The 19,658-nt window shown below is 40.7% G+C and overlaps 1 protein-coding gene across 1 annotated transcript in view; it reads right to left on the bottom strand.

Moving 5' to 3' along the window:
* The window catches only part of MPPED1 (metallophosphoesterase domain containing 1), a 110,282-nt gene that overhangs the window by 76,159 nt on the left and 14,465 nt on the right, over positions 1-19,658 (bottom strand). Inside the window, exon 3 of the mRNA XM_063133332.1 lies at positions 3,023-3,248. Within this exon, the coding sequence (XP_062989402.1) occupies positions 3,023-3,248 (226 nt within the window). The remainder of the gene's footprint in view (positions 1-3,022; positions 3,249-19,658) is intronic.

Raw genomic sequence — 19,658 nt, 5'->3', positions numbered from 1 at the left:
ACACACACACACACACTTATTTATATCTTCCACGTTATGTAGTCTGTGTTAAAAATATTAAAATTTGCACAAAGAAAAAGGTGTATTCTGCAACCTGTATCATTTGTTTTAATTGGCTAATTTTGTTGGGAGGAGTACAAAGAGGCTGGTAAAGGAAGCTCTACCCTGAAATCACTGGAAATCTTATTTAATCACAACTCTTATGTGAGATTTTGCCAGCCATTTCACAAATGCTTTCACCTCTATTTTAGCAGCCACGTAGTACTGGAAAATGGATTAAAGTGAGAATAAGGGAGAGACTTGATCATCTCAAAAAGATGAATTCTGTATCCAGCAGCATATTCTGTGCTTTGCTTTTCTGCAGTTGCAAGGAACAGTGTAATAGTAACATGCAAAGTGCCCTTCAACAGTTGGCATCCAACTTCAGTTTATGTAATAATATTAGTTTTTACTATATGACCCTATAAACTTCAGATGTAACTTTTCAACAAAGTTAAATCTGAAGTTTAGAGAGTTATATAGTAAAAACTAGTATTATTACATAAACTGAAGTTGAATCTTGGCTCAGTTTATCAAATATGCAACATATTCTGATGTACAAATGGCATTACATTCTGTTACTTCCCCTTAGTAAATTAAAGCAGGTACAAAATCATAAATAAATTAAAATAACTGCATATTTAGTATAGTACTATATTGTAATATTGTGTAGCCCAATCCTACCCATCAAACGTTGGTCCAACTGAGTTCAATGACACTTCCTCCCAAGTAAATCTACTTATGGTTATAGCCCAAATATATTTATACATTCTCTATATTAACAATAAATTAGACTTGATTTTGAAAAATGTACCATTTATATTCACAACTTTACAGTGTTAAGTCTCTAACAGCTCTCTGAAAAGAAATGGCTGTACTAGAGTTCAGCATGGCTCACACTAGAGTTGCTCTGGACAACACTGTTTTCCTCACTATCAGAATGTCATGAAAGAAAGATTGCTATTTCCTATCAAACATGTAAGATTATTCTAAAGTAACTATCACTATGATGGCCAAAATCATTTTAGGTTGCCACTGGTCCACCTCCATACCCTACCCTAGTTCTGTACCACACAATAGCTTTGCAAAACACTGTCCTGCTATATTGACAGCATAGCAGTCATTGCATCCTATCCAGAATGCTTATTTGCGAGCGCAACAACTCATAGAACTGGGCTATAAAAATACACATGAAGTTTTCCATTATGTGTGTGTGTGTGTGTGTGTGTGTGTGTGTGTGTGTGTGTATATATATATATATATATATATATATATATATATATATATATATATATATAAATATATATATATTTAAAAAGCCATGTGCACATTAAAATTAACAGTTTTATTGTAGCATAAGCTTTCATGGAGTAAGATCCATTTCATCAGATGCACGAAGTGCTATTCTCAGTTGTAAGACTGAAAAGCTGGATTTAGCACATCTCTTAACTAAAGATGTGATGGCTTGAAGGGGCGGGAACTGAAGAGAAAACACCAATTTTCTTCAAATGTTTTTCCTAATTTTTCTGGTTCTCCCTCCCATTTTCTCTTTAACTTGAGATTCAGGAAATTAAACTGTCATCTCAGTAGGGATGAAAGAAATAGAAAACATAAAAGAAGACATGACAGAAGGAAATCCAATGGTATCTTTAATTCCTGAACTAGGAGGTCTAAGCAAAATGCAGCCCTCTCTCATTCATGCAAACAAAGCAGATAAGGTTGGTCTGCTTGTGCTCTTGCCTAATGATCAAAAGAGAATCTCACGGTATGTCTAACATCGTGTTCTTGCTCAGCAAAGACATCTCAAAATGTGGTGCCTATATTTATTTATTTATTTATTTCATTTATATCCTGCCTTTTTTCCTCCAAGGAACCCAAGGCAGTGTACATAATCCTCCTCCTCTCCATGTTATCCTCACAACAACATCCCTGTGAGGTAGGTTGGGCTGAGAGTCTGTGACTGGCCCAAAGTCACCCGGTGGGTTTCCATGGCCGAGTGGGGACTAGAACCCGGATCTCCCGATTCCCAGTCCAACACATTAGCTGCTACACCACAATGGCTCTCTGTGGGGGGGGCAAGAAGCACCACCCCAACTACAGTTCTAACTAGTTGAGATCCTTCTTACAAAAGGAGGCATTTGCAGAGACAGATGTATTTATTCTTTTGTCGTAACACATGAAGATAGAGGGTGCTACAGATGTGGCCTAAGGGGGCCTGTATTCTCAAAGCAACAGAGGCAGCTGCCCAGACACTGGAAAACCATGATTCCCTTGAGTGAAGACCATCTGTTGGACCTATCTGCTAGGACAATACATTTGATGACCAACCTGCTGATGGTAGATCTGTAGCGCATGGTGCACATCTAGCATGTACCTTCTCCTTGGACTAAGAAGGGAGTTCATCCCCCTCCTAGAAGACATTAGGGCCACTTGAAGGGCCACCTTCTCCATGTGAAATAAACCTGAGGAGCGCAAATGGCCCACCGCATCAGAAACAGTTCCCAGCTGAAAACACGTATGTATGGGGCGGGATGTGGGGGGCTGATGTAAGAGATGCCCCTTAGGAAATGTTTGACTCGTGGGTGACAGGGGTTGTTCGTGACATATAACTCTGGCTTGTCAGGCAAGTCAGAGTTCCTGGTTCAGACACCAAGCTAAACAAACCAGGGGTGCTTAGAGTCTCTGGATTGTTTAGTTGCGCCTGCAAGCACGCTGGCTTGCTCATGGTAAACCAGCTTTTTTTAAACAAACAAAAAACAACTGCATTACCATGACGTGAAAACTAGGCCACTGCCTGGTTAGATTAATCAGGAGCACCTTTTGTAATTGATTAAAAAATTTCATATTCAAATTAAATTTTGAAACCTTATTATGAAATATATGGAAGTTACCGTTACATTTTCTGTTATATAACCACTGAAAGATGAACAATAGACATGAAATGTCTGCATTTATCCATACTGTTAAGTTTTAAAATGCTTACCAAGGTGAGCCATATATCCTGAAGCCCCTCACCGTCACTTCTGAATCTTGCAGGTATATGCAGTTTGTTAAGAGAGACTGGACATTTTCATAGCTTTCTGGCTTCAGTTTGGATACAGAAGGAAAATAGTAAAAGTCCTGCTTGATTAAGTCCGCCATGAACTCTTGGTCAAACGTCAGTTCATGATTGCCTGCAATCACAATCTTGTATTCATATGGTAGGCTGCCTAAAAGGGAGGGAGAAAAACAATAAGTCCAGTTACTGATAAAAAAAAAAGGCTAATATTAAGTATGTATAATCATTTAAATTGTACCCAGAACAGCAAAGACAGCCATGTTGACCGTGACAAAAATTCCAAAATCTATATTAGGGTACTATTAGGCACAATTAAAACAATGTGCAAAATTCCAAAATCTCCAGATCTTTTCAGGGGCCATAATGTTACAAAAAGCAGGGTTGTGGGAGAGGTGCTGTACTAGGTAAAAAGGAAGAAAAGAAGTAAATTAAAGTCAAATTAGGTAGCTTTACCGAGTAGTTCAAAGGGCATCTAAAATTATCCCCATCTTGAGTAATATAAAGACTGCCTAGTAGTATACTAGTAAAAGAGACATGCGTGGCTCGCCCAGCATAGAAACACTTCTGAGTAACAGCTGGATTTTATATTTCCAAAATGGTAGATCCAACATTTTCCTCTTTTTTCCTTCCAGCATCCCTAGGTCCGATCTGTAACCATCCTATGATCTGCAGAACCTAAGTTGCATGCCTCAGACCTCTCCTCCCCCACTTCATTTGAGACACAATGGCCTAATCTGCACTAAGCAGGATATTGCACTATGGATATTGCACAGGGGTCCTTCTCCGTGAGCCCCTGCCAAAGGCAATGAGGCAGGCGGCTACTAGGAGGAGGGCTTTCTCTGCTGTGGCACCCCGGCTGTGGAATGAGCTCCCCAGAGAGGTTCACCTGGCACCTACACTGTATTCCTTCCGTCGTCAGCTGAAGACCTTTTTATTTTCTCAGTATTTTAACACCTAATTTAACTTAAATTTAAACTTTGCTGTTTTAATTCCATATTTTAATCTATATCAATTTCTGCTGTGTGGTTTTATCCTGGTTGTGCTTTTTAGATTGTATTTTGTATTTGCATTTTTAGACTGTTGGTTGTTTTATTATGCTTTTCATGGTTTTAATTTTTGCGAATCGCCCAGAGAGCTTCAGCTATTGGGCAGTATAAAAATGAAATAAATAAATAAATAAAATAAAAAGTGGTATATAAAAGGCAGGAGCCACACTACTGCTTTATAGCACTATGGGGCTATTGACACATACCATATACCACTTTCATACCTCTATATCCTGGTTGTTGTGGCTCCTGCCTTTTATATACTGCTTTCATAGTGTAATATCCTGCTTGGTGTAGATTAGGCCTATGACTTGGACAGTCACAGAAATGCAATCCGTATTGCACTCCTAGTTATAACTGCTGTGTATTTCACCTTGAGATTTTCTTTAAAATGTCCAGCCACATCTTCAGCGTTATTTGAATGTCTGTATACGTGTAAATAAGCAAGAGACCTGTTAAATTTGTTAAAGATTAACAAATTTATTCTGGCTTAAGCTTTTGTTATTTTTTACCCCCCTCCCCTATTCTTCCACCCCTCAATTTTGCTTTTTGTAACATCTATCCTGATGAGGTAATCTGGAGATCATGAAAGCTTGTGCCTTTTTTGTTATATTTTCGTTGGCCTAATAAATATATTATAGTTATATACATCTAATGAACTGGACAGTGTTCATGAAATCTTATGCCAGAATAAATTAGTATTTAACAAATTTAACAAGACCCTTTGTTATTTAGACTAACATGGACATTCAGATTATGTTGAAGATGTAGCTGGACATTTTGAAGAATGTCTCAAGATGAAAGGCACACAGTTTTAACTAGGGGTGCAATACGGATTGCACGTCTGTGGATGCCGAAGTGAAGCAATTCAAGTTGGGTTTACTTTTCTTCTTTTGTGTTTTAATTTTTTCTGCCTTTATGTTTTATATGTTATTTTGAAATGTTGCGTTTAGCAATTAAAAAAATACTTTCTACCCTAACCAGGAAGTAAACGTATATATTTTATAAATAAATAAAATAGATTTAAATGGAACTAAAGTAAGGCAGAACTACACAGACATTGGTGGACAAAAATCATTCACCATTCAGGAGAGACCCTGAACTTTTTCTGAAACATTACTAGTAGTTTTTGTGCAAAGGGCCAAATGAGAAGTTAAGATGGCAAACTGTGTATGTTTAAATAGTGAATTGATTTATTCACATGGTGAAGGGCAGAGAATAAAATGGGGCTGATTTTAACAGCAAAACGAACAGGGAGATAAGAGTACTGAAGAACTTTCTGCAAAACCACCCCTTTGCTGCAGTTTCTCCATGACAGGGTTGGCATGCAAGCATTTTTGTTGCTGGTTGATGCTTTTAAATTACATGTTCATTATTTAACCAATATTTGATTGGACAATTGATCAAATATTTTTTGACAATCAAGTACCCAATCCTACACTCTAAGAATTTTTCTCTTCAGCTGAGTTCTGAGACCAGAATACTGGGCGGGGACGACGACGACTTTGGAAGTAAGTAGTGGACGCAAAAAGGTTTCAGCACCTCTTATTTGTTCACTTTTTGCTTTTAAAATACCTACTCCCTGTTCCTATGTGACTGTGGCAGTTCTGTGTTTAAACAAAAGGAGTTGCTGCTACCACTTCTAGCTTGGCTGTTACTGTAAAAATTAAGGGGAACCCCCACCCACATTTCTTAGCACACCGCACATAAAAGTCCTTTGGCAAACTACCAGTCCTTACCCCATTTTCTTCTCTAAGCATGTATTTTTCTACCCAGGCTAAAACGAACACATACAGACACAACCTCCAACTCATATCAAAATCACTAATCTACTTGAGTTTGAGTATAGAGCATTTAGAATTATTAGTTAGCTAATCCAGCTATAAAGTAATCTGGACCAACACACTGACTGAGTTTGTACGACATACTAACCAACGGTTAAATAGTCAACGGTGGGTTAAATAGTCAACGGTGGGTTATTGTGTCGTCTGTTGGGACTTTTTCACACCACGGTTATTTGGCCAAAATAACCAACTCTGCTGTGCAGAGTTGATTATTTGAACAACTATTGGTTATCGTGTCACGTGTCGGGCAATGTTGACTATTTTGTCGCGTACAGTTGGTTATTTTCAGCAACTAGAGTCCCATGGCAAAAAGCAGCAAAAGCAGTTGCTGCCACTTTAGGATCAGCCAGCAGATCTCACAATGGCTGATGGGATACCAGCTGAAGGACTGAGGGGGGGAGAGGGGGACGTGTCAATCAAACACACCGTTGAATAATCGTCAACTCGACACTGGCCTTAATCCACACCACGGTTGATTATAATCATGTCATGTGGGGAGTACCCCCTCGATAATCAACTGTGGAGTTGACTATTAAACTCACCACTGATTATTGTGTTGTCTGAATGCAACCACTGAAAACCAATATCCTTCTTTTCTGTTCTTTTGTGCATATCTTGGTTTTCCATTTAAGATAAAATTAAAGTTATTCAAAGCACTTCTTAAATATAAGTTGTATTTTCATATACAGTTTTGAAGTGCTTCTCTATAATATATGTAGACACAAATGTAAACTGATAATATAGCTCAAGTGCTATAGTACATTTAGGCATTCACAGGTTTGGAACCTTTGTTCTTATGCCCTTGACAAATGTAGAAGAAAACTGTATACTAAATTTGTGTTAACAATTCCACTTCCACTATATTTTCTAAATGTTTTCCAGCTCATCTAAGCTACCCATCTACTAAACAAACCCTGTAAGAGCTGGTTATAGTTGTTGCTTTTGCTAATATATTTATGCCATGCTCCTGTCTATGGTTGTTACTTAAGCAAATTAGCAAATTACTCTAAACGTACAGTCACATTTATTATAGTGGTGGCTACAAACACTATTCTGGTTATGGGTCTGCCAGCTTTTCAATTAACAACAGTTTTTGATGAGTTTACAGCTCATCTTTTTCCTATCCTTTCCATGCTCACTTGCAACTCACAACATCTTACATCTTAGAAAAATAACTTATTTTCTCCAAATAAAAGTCGTAGTCTTGTAAATATGTATAATTGTGCTGTTCAGTTGTCCTTACCCAGAGACAACAATACATTCAGATGCAAAAACGGATCTCTCAGCTGGAGCCCCTGAACCAAGATATTTGTCAGTATTTGACCTCCTTCTTAGGAGGGACCATAGCTCAGTGGTAGCGCACATGCTCCACCTATACAAGATCACACATTCAACCCCTGGTATCTCCTGTTTAAAGGAACATGTAGCAAGTGATATGAACAACCTCTGCCTAGACCCTGGGAAGCCACCGCCGATCAATACTGGGCTAATTACACGAACAGTCTGACCTAGTACAAGGCAGCCGTTTCTGTTCCTAATGAAATGTATAGAAAAGACTTTCAATGTAAGGGAGCTTCTGTGCGTGAAGTAAATCACTGAACTGGGGTAAGCAAAATGGAATCTATCCATCATATAAGTCAATGGGATGTAGTTGCACTAACATCCCTCTGACATGTATAGAACTAAACCAAAGCTACTTCAGTATAAACTGGTTGGAGGAATGCGATCATATGACATAAAATTAAATCATGCAGAGTGCTTTTGACATTTCAAAGTACTCATTTGCAAAGAAAATTGCTTCTGCATAAATCATTTTTATAGTAAGTTGGCTGGTGCGCAAAGAGGTGGACTTCAGTGGGTAGCCACTCAAGAGACCTGTAAAGTTTGGCCTAGCTGGCACCTAGCAACTGTATAGTTAACTAGGCAGGCCTTACACATGCCTTCATTGGTTCCGAGCAAATACAGCTCCATATGCCAATAACTGCACATTGCTAAGCCTTGGCCCAATAATCTCATGTAGTGAAAAAGATAAGGGTGCTGTGCCTTGATTCTCACAGAAGTAGCTTAGAAGCTCCCCCTCCCGTGCTGGAATATTGAAGCCCTGGTCTCAGAGAAGGGATGACTGATTTCCCAGTCTGCAATGCTTCAAGCACCTTTGAAAAAAGAAGCCCCCCTTCTCCTGAATATGTGGGGGGAGGCTTGTAAGCTTCTGAGAAAGGAGAGAGGCATTGCCTGTCAGCCCATGAACTGAAGAGGCATCTAGCAGAGAAGCTTATAAGATCCAATCCACAGGCTTTGTGCTTTGGTCTCGGTCAAAGGGGGAATATTCACGTTACCAGCTTGGAGAACTTTTGTGGCTCTAGGAATAGTTCCTCGTCTATCTTGGGGACAGGAGCAGGCCAAGGAAACATCGGGGCCTGCTCCTGTTGGACTCTTCCCCCACCCCCACAGGGCAAACTGCCATCTTGGCCCTGTGGGGAAGAAGAAAGACCGAGGGGACAGGAGTCCAACTCCAGTTGGACTCCCCTCCTTCGGGAGCAGGACAATCCCATCAGCCCTTTTCCCAGTCCACTTAATTTCTCTCTCTCTTTACCTCTTCCCTCCTGAACTCCTTTTCCTTGTGTGTCATGTCTTTATTAGACTGTAAGCCTAAGGGCAGGGACTGTCTTTTTTGCTAAGTGTAAGCTGCTCCGAGAGCCTTTTTTGGCTGAGGAGCGGGGTATAAATATGATAAATAAATAATAATAAATAAATATCATGGGGCCCACATAGACATTCAGCTTGTGGCAAAGGTGCCTACTTTATCAACCGAAGAGAGCTATGAACTTTCTTTGCATATATATTTTGCATCCATTTTCTATCAATAAACTTTCATCCTTTTGCACAAGTGACTTTGTTTCATCTTTGTAATCAAAAGAATCTAATTTGACTGGGACCCAACAGAATCAGAACCCCAGATCAATACAATTGTGGAAATTGTATTTTCTCATCGCTTATGCATATGGGCTCACATTGCTAAGGCTGGGCACCCAGGGCCTGTACCTCCAATACCAGGTAGCCTCCAGGCCAATGTTTTTGAGGGGCAGCACAGGATTGGGTTGGGGAGTGAGCAGAGCACAGGGAAGCCAGGGAAGCTGTTCAATCAGCATCAGCCAATAAGGGGAAGACCTTTCTCCATGAGCCCCTGCAAAAGGAAGTGAGGCAGGTGGCTACTAGGAGGGCTTTCTCCGCTGTGGCACCCCGGTTGTGGAAGGAGCTCCCCAGAGAGGTCCGCCTGGTGCCTACACTGTACTCCCTTTGTCACCAGCTGAAGACCTTTTTATTCTCTCAGTATTTTAACACTTAATTTTAACTTACATTTAAATTTTACTGTTCTAATTCTCTATTTTAATCTTATATCAATTTCTGCTGCATGGTTTTATACTGGTTGTGCTTTTTATACGGTATTTTGTATTTGTGTTTTTAGACTGTTGGTTGTTTTATTATGGTTTTGGTTTTTGTGAGCCGCCCGGAGAGCTTCGGCTATTGGGCAGGATAAAAATGTAATAATAAATAATAATAAAAGATCCATACAAAGAGGACACCCTTCACTTTCCATAATGTAAAGTTTTCCTCATGTTTCCCCCCTTTAAACCAATTTCTCGACCTTGCTCCAAATTTTGCGTCCTAGGCCCCTCCCCACTAATTTTCTGCCTCAATCTATAGTTAACTTATGGGATCCAATGCCACAAGGTGTTGAGCGTGTCGCCCTTGATGATGTTTTAAAAACATATCCATAGGGATATAGACATCCATGGAGATATATGACTAATATCCTTTGATAGACATCATGATAATTAAATTCTCATTTTCGAAGGCAGTGTTGCTCTGCACTAGTTACTGTGGGGCAAACAGTACAGAAGGGTTGCTGCCTTTATGCTCCGATGGTTGAGTTTCCCACAGCATCTGGCTCCTAAAAAATTGTGCTTTTGTAATTGTCCTCTCATGCTTTTTTCTGCAGGTATCCTCTTTATTTCATTATCCTATAACTTCTGCCTTTCCCTTGCAACCTGTCAACTGCATATAGTCCTATGGAGCTTTTGATGTATACAATGAGACGGAGGATCCAAGACTTTTCAGTGGTCTAGTTAAATCTCATGCTGACCATTGACTTAGGCATGGAATTTCACAGTGCCACAATATTCAGGGGTCTCTTGAAGACGATCCAGAACTGCTGGCCTACATGCTGATGGTGACAAAGAACAATTGAAGAGCAATCCTTTGATGGCTATTGAATCTAACAACACCACAGATGTCTCCACATGCTGCCAAGCCATACTGATTTTCCAGTCTATCAACAAAGAGGGCTCACAGTGAAACACTTCTATGCACTTACACAGCTGAAGATCCTTGGGCTGAAACTATCACTACACTCTTGTTTCAGCAACTAGTAACTCTGCTCTGGATCCTTTTCAATCTGGATTCCGTCCTTTGCATTCCACTGAAACAGCCCTTACTAAGATTACCAATGATCTTCTTACTGCCAAGTCTAAAGGCCATTATTCCGTTCTTATTCTCCTTGATCTAACTGCAGCCTTTGACACGGTTGATCATGATCTTCTTTTAGATTCCCTTCATGACCTTGGATTTTGTGGCTCTGTCTATAACTGGTTTGCCTCCTATCTAGCGGGTCGCTCTTTCAGCGTGTTGGCTAATGGCAGCTCGTCTTCTTCTTTTCCCCTTTCAGCAGGGGTTCCCCAAGGCTCAGTGCTTGGTCCATTGTTGTTTTCTTTATACATGTTGCCCTTGGGTAATCTTATTCAATCTCATGGCCTCCAATATCATCTGTATGCCGATGATACACAATTATATCTTTCATCTCCGGATCTTTCTCCTGATGTTCACGATCGTATCTCGGCATGTCTTTCAGATATCTCAGCTTGGTTGCTTCATCGTCGTTTGAAACTTAATATGGCAAAGACTGAATTGCTTGTTTTTCCTCCTAAACCTTCTCCTCATCTCTCATTCTCTCTTACTGTCAATGATGTTACGCTTACTCCAGTCAAGGAAGCTCGTAGTCTTGGCTTTATATTTGATTCCTCGCTCTCTTTTATTCCTCATATTGAGGCAGTAGCTAAATCCTGTCGTTTTTTCTTGTATAATATTGCCAGGATTCAATCATTTTTGTCTGTCTCTTCTGCCAAGACTCTTGTTCATGCATTGTTTATTTCTCGGTTGGACTACTGCAACCTTCTTCTCACTGGCCTTCCTTCTTCTCACATCAGTCCGTTGGTTTCTGTTCACCACTCTGCTGCTAAGATCATCTTCTTGGCTCGCCGCTCTGACCATGTAACTCCACTTCTGAAATCTCTTCATTGGCTTCCAATTCACTTCAGAATCCAATATAAACTTCTCCTGTTGACGTACAAAGCTTTTCACTATCTAGCTCCTTCCTATCTCTCCTCTCTCATCTCACACTATTGCCCTGCTCGTGCTCTTCGCTCCTCTGATGCCATGTTTCTCGCCTGCCCAAGGGTCTCTACTTCCCTTGCTCAGCTTCGTCCATTTTCTTCTGCTGCCCCTTATGCCTGGAACGCTCTTCCAGAACATTTGAGAACTACAAGTTCAACCACAGCTTTTAAAGCTCAGCTAAAAACTTTTCTTTTTCCTAAAGCTTTTAAAACTTGATTTTGTTCTGACTTTATACTGTTAGTTCACCCTACCCAGTGCCTGTTTACCCTACCCTGTGCCTGTTTGCATTCTCTTCCCTTCCTTATTGTTTTACTAGGATTTTATTAGATTGTAAGCCTATGCGGCAGAGTCTTGCTATTTACTGTTTTACTCTGTACAGCACCATGTACATTGATGGTGCTATATAAATAAATAATAATAATAATAACTGACAGAGGTGTTCTCAGAAGAGAGTGACAAGAAGAAACTCATTGCTCAGAACTATGTGTGATGCAGAATACTGGGACACAGTCCCCAATGCCCATTCTGTTCACTGCTATAAGCAGTGTTGCAGATTAAGGAACTGAAGGTTTTCTTTTTGAACTTTCTGGGATGGAACATCCAATTATGGTGCTTGAGAAAAGACAAGAAGTATCGGAATAATTTCAGGAAATCATAGCTTGGGAATTTTGCAACAGCGCAGTCTCTGGAACCAGGGAATTTCTTCAAATGCTGCAAGAAGTCAGTGAGTTCCTGTATCCATTATTGTTATTCTACAAATATCCTCTACAGTCAACTCTAGAGAATAGTAGCCACTGATTCCGCAGTAGTGAGGTCATTTACCTCAGAGTTTGTGAATGCCATCAGTTTGGTCAGATTGTGTCATGCTCCCACTGATGGAATCCTCTTCAGAGGAAGAGTTAGAGCTCCTAGAAACTTAAGGCACCCTAGATCAGCCCCTGTCATCAGACCAGGGGGGAGCTTAGGCCCTTGGGGAGACGGCTATGAGTCCATCCCTGTCGGGGGGGGGAGAGAGGAGTCTGTCACAGAGGCTAAACTGCCTGGCTCCCAGGAGTATTGTCACCTGAAGCGACAGGCCCATAGGGCTCCTGTGAGAAGGAGGATGAGGGCCCAAGATTAATGTCAATGGGCATTAAATGGGAAATGGGTATTAAAAATGGGAAATGTGGTTCAGTGTAAGCAAGTATAAAGTGACGCACACTGGGGCAAAAACATCCTAACTTCATATATTTACTGTTGGGGCCTCTCAGCTGGCAGTGACTGACCAGAAAAGGGAATTTAGGATTGCGGTGGATAGCTTGATGAAAAAACTCTGCATGTCTGCTGTGAAAAAGGCAAATTCCATGTTGGGGATCATTAAGAAAGGAATCAAAAGGAGAACTACCAATATCATAATGCCTTTATACAAAAAACTATGGTGTGATCATAATTGGAATACTGCATACAGTATTCCAATTATGTTCAGAGGAGGGCAACCAGGATGATCAGGGGTCTGGAAACAAAGCCCTATGAAGAGAGACTGAAAGAACTGGGCATGTTTAGCCTGCAGAAGAGAAGATTGAGGGGAGACATGATAGCACTCTTCAAATCCTGAAAAGGTTGTCACACAGAGGAGGGCCGGGATCTCTTCTCGATCCTCCCAGAGTGCAGGACACGGAATAACGGGCTGAAGTTACAGGAAGCCAGATTCCAGCTGGACATCAGGAAAAACTTCCTGACTGTTAGAGCAGTACGACAATGGAATCAGTTACCTAGGGAGGTTGTGGGTTCTCCCACACTAGAGGCCTTCAAGAGGCAGCTGGACAACCATCTGTCAGGGATTGTTTAGGGTGGATTCCTGCATTGAGCAGGGGGTTGGACTTGATGGCCTTGTAGGCCCCTTCCAACTCCGCTATTCTATGATTCTATGAGTTCTGGTCACTACACCAAAAGGATATTGTAAAACTGGAGGTTTAAAAAAAGGTAATGAAAATGATCAAGCAGCTGGAGAAGCTTCCCTATGAGGAAAGCTTACAATGTTTGGGGGCTCTTTAGAAAGAAAGGCAAATAAAGAGGGACACCATAGAAGTACATAAAACTATGCATGGTGTGGAGAAAGTAGTTAGGGAGACATTTTTCTACTGCTTTCATAATATTAGAACCCAGGGTCATCCAATAAAGCTGAATGGTGGGACACAACACATCATTAAATTAAGGAATTCACTATCACAAGATGTAGTGATGACCACCAACTTGGATGGCTTTAAAAAGGAATCAGACAAATTCATGAAGGATAAGGCTATTAACAGCCACTACTCATGATGAGTATTGCATCCAGTTCTGGGCACCACACTTCAAGAAGGATGCAGACAAGCTGGAGTGTGTTCAGAAGAGGGCAACGAGGATGGCCAGGGGTCTGGAAACAAAGCCCTATAAGGAGAGGCTGAAAGAACTGGGCATGTTTAGCCTGGAGAAGAGAAGATTGAGGGGAGACATGATAGCACTCTACAAATATCTGAAAGGTTGTCACACAGAGGAGGGCCGGGATCTCTTCTCAATCCTCCCAGAGTGCAGGACACGGAATAATGGGCTGAAGTTACAGGAAGCCAGATTCCGGCTGGACATCAGAAAAAACTTCCTGACTGTTAGAGCAGTACGACAATGGAACCAGTTACCTAGGGAGGCATTCAAGAGGCAGCTGGACAGCCATCTGTCAGGTAGAACACAGAGGAGGGCCGGGATCTCTTCTCGATCCTCCCAGAGTGCTGGACACGGAATAACGGGCTGAAGTTACAGGAAGCCAGATTCCAGCTGGACATCAGGAAAAACTTCCTGACTGTTAGAGCAGTACGACAATGGAATCAGTTACCTAGGGAGGTTGTGGGTTCTCCCACACTAGAGGCCTTCAAGAGGCAGCTGGACAACCGTCAGGGATTGTTTAGGGTGGATTCCTGCATTGAGCAGGGGGTTGGACTTGATGGCCTTGTAGACCCCTTCCAACTCCGCTATTCTATGATTCTATGAGTTCTGGTCACTACACCAAAAGGATATTGTAAAACTGGAGGTTTAAAAAAAGGTAATGAAAATGTAATGAAAAAGGTAATACAAATATCTGAAAGGTTGTCACACAGAGGAGGGCCGGGATCTCTTCTCAATCCTCCCAGAGTGCAGGACACGGAATAATGGGCTGAAGTTACAGGAAGCCAGATTCCGGCTGGACATCAGAAAAAACTTCCTGACTGTTAGAGCAGTACGACAATGGAACCAGTTACGTAGGGAGGTTGTGGGCTCTCCCACACTAGAGGCATTCAAGAGGCAGCTGGACAGCCATCTGTCAGGGGTGCTTTAGGGTGGATTCCTGCATTGCGCAGGGGGTTGGACTCAATCGCCTTGTAGGCCCCTTCCATCTCTGCTTTTCTATGATTCTATGGCTATATAACACCTCCAAGATCATAGGCAGTATGCCTCTCAGTACCAGGAGACTGGCACTCATATCCTGTTTGTGAACATTCCAAAGTTATGAGTTTGGCCATTCTGAGAACAAAATGCTGGACCAGATGGGATCCAACTATTCTTTTGTTCTTATATTCTTAATATCATCCCCAATAACTGTGTGTGTGGTTTCTTTGGCCAGTTATATTTCTCTAAACTACCTTCATTAACTTGATGATAGCATTGGCAATCTAATGGGTGTGTATTTGTCTATAGTTTATAGCTGATAATTGCTTTGTTGATTCACTTTTTTTGACATTTCTTTTACTAATTAAAAATATCAAATGGAATCTCTGTTTGTAGTTTTTATGTGCTAATTACAACACATTGAATTCCCATTTTGAAACCACAGTGCACATACTTTATGCTGAGGACTTCAACATTATGAGATATTGTGGTAACAAAAGTGGGATATTACCATACGTTTTTAAAGTCCCATAACTTCCATTATTATTGCTCATGTGTATCAAAAATAAACAAAGCACGGCAAAGGAACTTACAGCATTTGTATGTGTCAATAATTACTTCCAGCTCTGTTCTGTTACGCTTTCTGCTGGAAAGGCTGCTTTGGCACATTGGCCATCCTGCACCCTGACTTGTATGATCACATCCTCCCAACAGCTCTACGTAAAAAAGCAACAAGAGCCAACTTGCAACCTGTTTAACAATGGCTAAAGTTCTGTATTGCTGCCTGCTCCGTTGGATGCAGAGTGGGCAGAATGTAGTACTAATGACCAGTGACCAGGGGGAGAGCCCCCCCCCTTTACTGGCTAGGAAGCAGCAGAAACCGGAACAGTCAAAAGGCCAGAAATGATCTAGGTTCTTTCAAAACAGAAGGCTTGGGAAAAATGAACCTCCTCCATTCCCCAAAGACCTCACTAGCTGCCCTCCAAAACATTCTCCTTCCCTTCTTTAGCACGTGATGGTGGTGACAGGAGTAGCAGTAGTGGAACAGAGTGACAGGAGGGGAGGGAGCTTTGCTATTTCCTTTCCTCCATGTTCTGTCTCCCTGGCATGCTCCTTGGTGTGCAAAGCTCAGGGCACCACTGGATATGTGGACTTGGGATTTGCTGCCTGGCATGCTTCTATTCAGTGCACCATGGGGATGAAGAGAAAGAGAAGGAACAAGACTCCATCCTCTATTATCCCAATATCACTACTATTTGCCAGGAAGGGGAGATGGTGTTTTTGGAAGTTGGGGCTAGCAGAAAGCATTTGGGGGGGATAGCATGGACTAGAGGGCAACTGAGCATTCTTCTAAGGTTTAGGGTAGTATTCAAGGGCTTCAGAAGCTCACCTTTTGCCTGAAGAAGGCTTTAAAGGCATTATCTGAGCTTGGCAACTCCACTCTAAAGTTTTGTCTGGCTTTGTACTTCCATTGTGGTTTCTTCCGTAAGACTTAGGGGGCAGTCCTACAGGTTGTGCTCTCGATGATCATGAGCCCCCAAAATTGGAGGTTTCCAATCATCCAATGTAGGGTGGGAAGGAACGGTAGAGGTGATCTTCGCCTCCCTATCCTTGCACCCTGTATTTTTCGCTAGATGGGCTTTTTTGCCTGACTAGCTGGAGCCCTTCATAATGAGAAGGAAGGACAGGCCTCACTATAAGCTTCATCCCACGTTCCTGTTTCCCTTGGATTATCCCCTACAGAGCTAAGCTGTCAGCATTGTTGTTGTTGTTGCTAAATCACACCCGGGGCGGCAGCGCGCCTAAGATCCTTTGCAATGGGTTTAAGGGGGGAAATGTAAAAAAAAATCATAAAAAATCAACAGGTGGCCCAATCCGATTCAAATTTGGTGTGCTTAAAGCTCTCCTTAATATCTATTACTGTGCCAATTTTGATTTAAAGCTTACACAGATGTAAGCATTTGTTTAATTCATATCTGCTCCTGTTCCTGCGCCCAAGTGGCCACTCGGAAAACACGCTCTGAAACCAGTAGCAAAATAGGGCGGGTCTTTTCCCTTTATAGCACAATTAAAGCAGGATGCATGGGAGTACTTCATAGTCAAAGCAGATTATAAACTGGAAAACTTCGGAGCCCTTTGCACGCAATTCGCAGTGATTGCACAGTATAACGCTGGTGTGATAAAGCTCTATAACTCATCTCCTGGCCTCTTCAATCTTGTCTCCTTTCCTCCCCACCACTGAAACGTCCATTTTTCTCCTTCTCTGAGGTCGGTTCTTTCCGCACTGGCTGTGAGGAAGAAGTGGAAGAGCTCTGATTCCTCCTTCCAAGGTTGGGGCACTGCCTCTGACCTTGGATTGGGGAATCTGAAATATCCTATGGCTCCTCAGATGCCGACTAGGGACCACAGGATTTCTCCCTTAATGAGTTAGACCAGTGTTGAGTCTTGGCCTACTTAGACAACATCTAGATTCCACAGAGGGCTTCGATTGAGCTCCAGTCTTGCAAAGAGCACTAGTTCCATATCTGGGCGTGAAACATTTTCTATGGATATCTTTTTTGTATCCCTCCATATTCCATTGAATATTTTAAAAATGATATGCTAACTTTAGTGAGACAGATACGCAGGCTCCTAACAGCCGCTGTGCTTTACTTTTCTCTTGGTATTTTATTGAACATATTTTAGTATTCTGTAAGAGAAGCAGCAATCATACAAATGCCCACTTAACAGTTTCTCTTTCTCATTTCAACCTTTTAGAATATTGCAGTGAGTGATACAGTGAAGATAGTATAACTGTCTTAGATCGCATTTTAAGCATCTCATTGACAGTTCTGTGTTTAAACACTTGGCTGATGTCTGAAAATGTACATTAACATTGAAAATGAATACGCCTTCTTAAGTCATCTGTAAACTGTTACATCTAAGCAGCATCGAAACGTAAAAGCTAGCAATTAAACCAAACATTGAAATATCAAATAAATATTCTATACCTAAGCACTAACATTAACAAAAAATGGGGAAAGGGCACAGATATTCTGGGAAGAAAAATTGCCTTTGCTCAAAAATATACTTCCATTCTGAACTTAAACCAATTTACTTGAAAAAAGGTCCCACTGATTTCAATAGAAGTACATTCTTTCCAAGTACATGTGATTGGGATAGCAGCTTCCCAGATCGAAAATTACTTTTATAGTGGTTAGACAAATAAATTGCTATAAAAACCGACTAGCCAAAAGTATCTGCAAATGTATAAATCCTGCTTCAAGTCATGGCTGCCTATTTTGTGTCTGCACTGCAGCTGATAAAGGATAGGTAGTTTTTTCACCCAAATTGCTGTTCAATTATAGATGTCTGCTTCAAAAACACATAAAATCAAGCCTGTGACTATAAGTTTGTTCTCTCTGTATTTCCACTGTGGTATCAGATATATAACTCTGGTAGGGGCAAATACTAGATACCAGGTAGTATGAAAACAGCTGGATGAAGTAATAAATTAGAAAATCAGTTGTTACGTAAAGTGAAAAATCATTGAGATTCTTCAGATTTTCAAGGTATTTATTTAATTAATTTTTCTTACATTTATACCCCACCTTACTTCCCCACTGTGGAACTCAAAGTAGCTATGTGGTTACGATGTAGTCTCCCCTCCAAGCACTGACCAGACCCAGACCTGCTGAGCTTCACCAAGGTGGCTGCCTCATAGTTTTCTACACAAAACTATATTCTGGGGATTTTTCCCACTAAATCGTACAGACCTTTATAGCTTTCAATCTGGTGTTCCTCTCTCATTTCTACTGCAAGGCACAAAACATATAAATATGATTCACATATCTGACTCATACGTTTGTTTTTGCATAACATAGTTATTTGCAAGTAATGATTACAGCTGATTAAGACTTTCTTTTATTGTCTCTCAACAACAGCTAACTAACTTTTTTGTAATTAATGAAGTCATCTCTCAGTTAAAATTTTAATGAATTAAATATTGAGGAAAATGCTAATGTTATTACATTGAATGTTAATTAGAATATTTCACTGCTTTCTGACAATATTTCACTAATCAACTGACTAAGCTTTTTGAGGATGTGGAAGTGGCAGCTGCTAAATTTACAGATGTGTGGTGATGAATTTACAGAGGTAGGGAAGGAATAGGTTGATATATGCTACTTTTCTATTGTTCATTTATTTCACTTACTGCCTTACCTTAAAAGTGTCCAAAGTGGCATATGATATACCTTTCTAGATTAACTCAGTAAGATTTGCCGCTGAATAAACCTCTATATCATTGCACTGTAAGAAAATGTCCATAAATTGTACTGTGCAACAAATCTTAACTATAATCCTGTCAGGATGACAAGGTTTGAAATGCCATTTACCAGAGGTATTGTTTAAGTACCTGGTTAACCTACAGTTAATTTCTATAAAAATATCATTTTATTTTTATAAGTAAGTACGGTTGTATTTAAAGAGATGTTGAGAAGAGGCTAAAAAAAAGCTGAGAACAGGAATACTTGTGAAAAGCTTTATATGTTGCCTGAGAAGCATGTACAATACTTAGAGCTTGAAATACAGCAAATGACAGGAGACATGGTATGAAATATAAATATGGACAGACCTTGGAAGAGTGTTTAAAGCAACATATAATTAACATAAGTAATGAAGACGTCATGGAGAAAGTAATTAGCATGAGCAATGAAGCTGGACAAAACTATGGAGTAAAGGAAGGACAGTTTGACAGACAAGAGAATATGAGCGAAAGATTTCTGAGACTAGAAAAGATGGCTATATGGATTTGAATATTTAGAGAGCGACAAAACCTAAGAAAGCAGAAAATAAATATTG

This window comes from Elgaria multicarinata, chromosome 9, assembly GCF_023053635.1.
Source record: "Elgaria multicarinata webbii isolate HBS135686 ecotype San Diego chromosome 9, rElgMul1.1.pri, whole genome shotgun sequence".
Taxonomy (NCBI): domain Eukaryota; kingdom Metazoa; phylum Chordata; class Lepidosauria; order Squamata; family Anguidae; genus Elgaria; species Elgaria multicarinata.
This window is presented reverse-complemented; position numbering and strand designations above follow the sequence as displayed.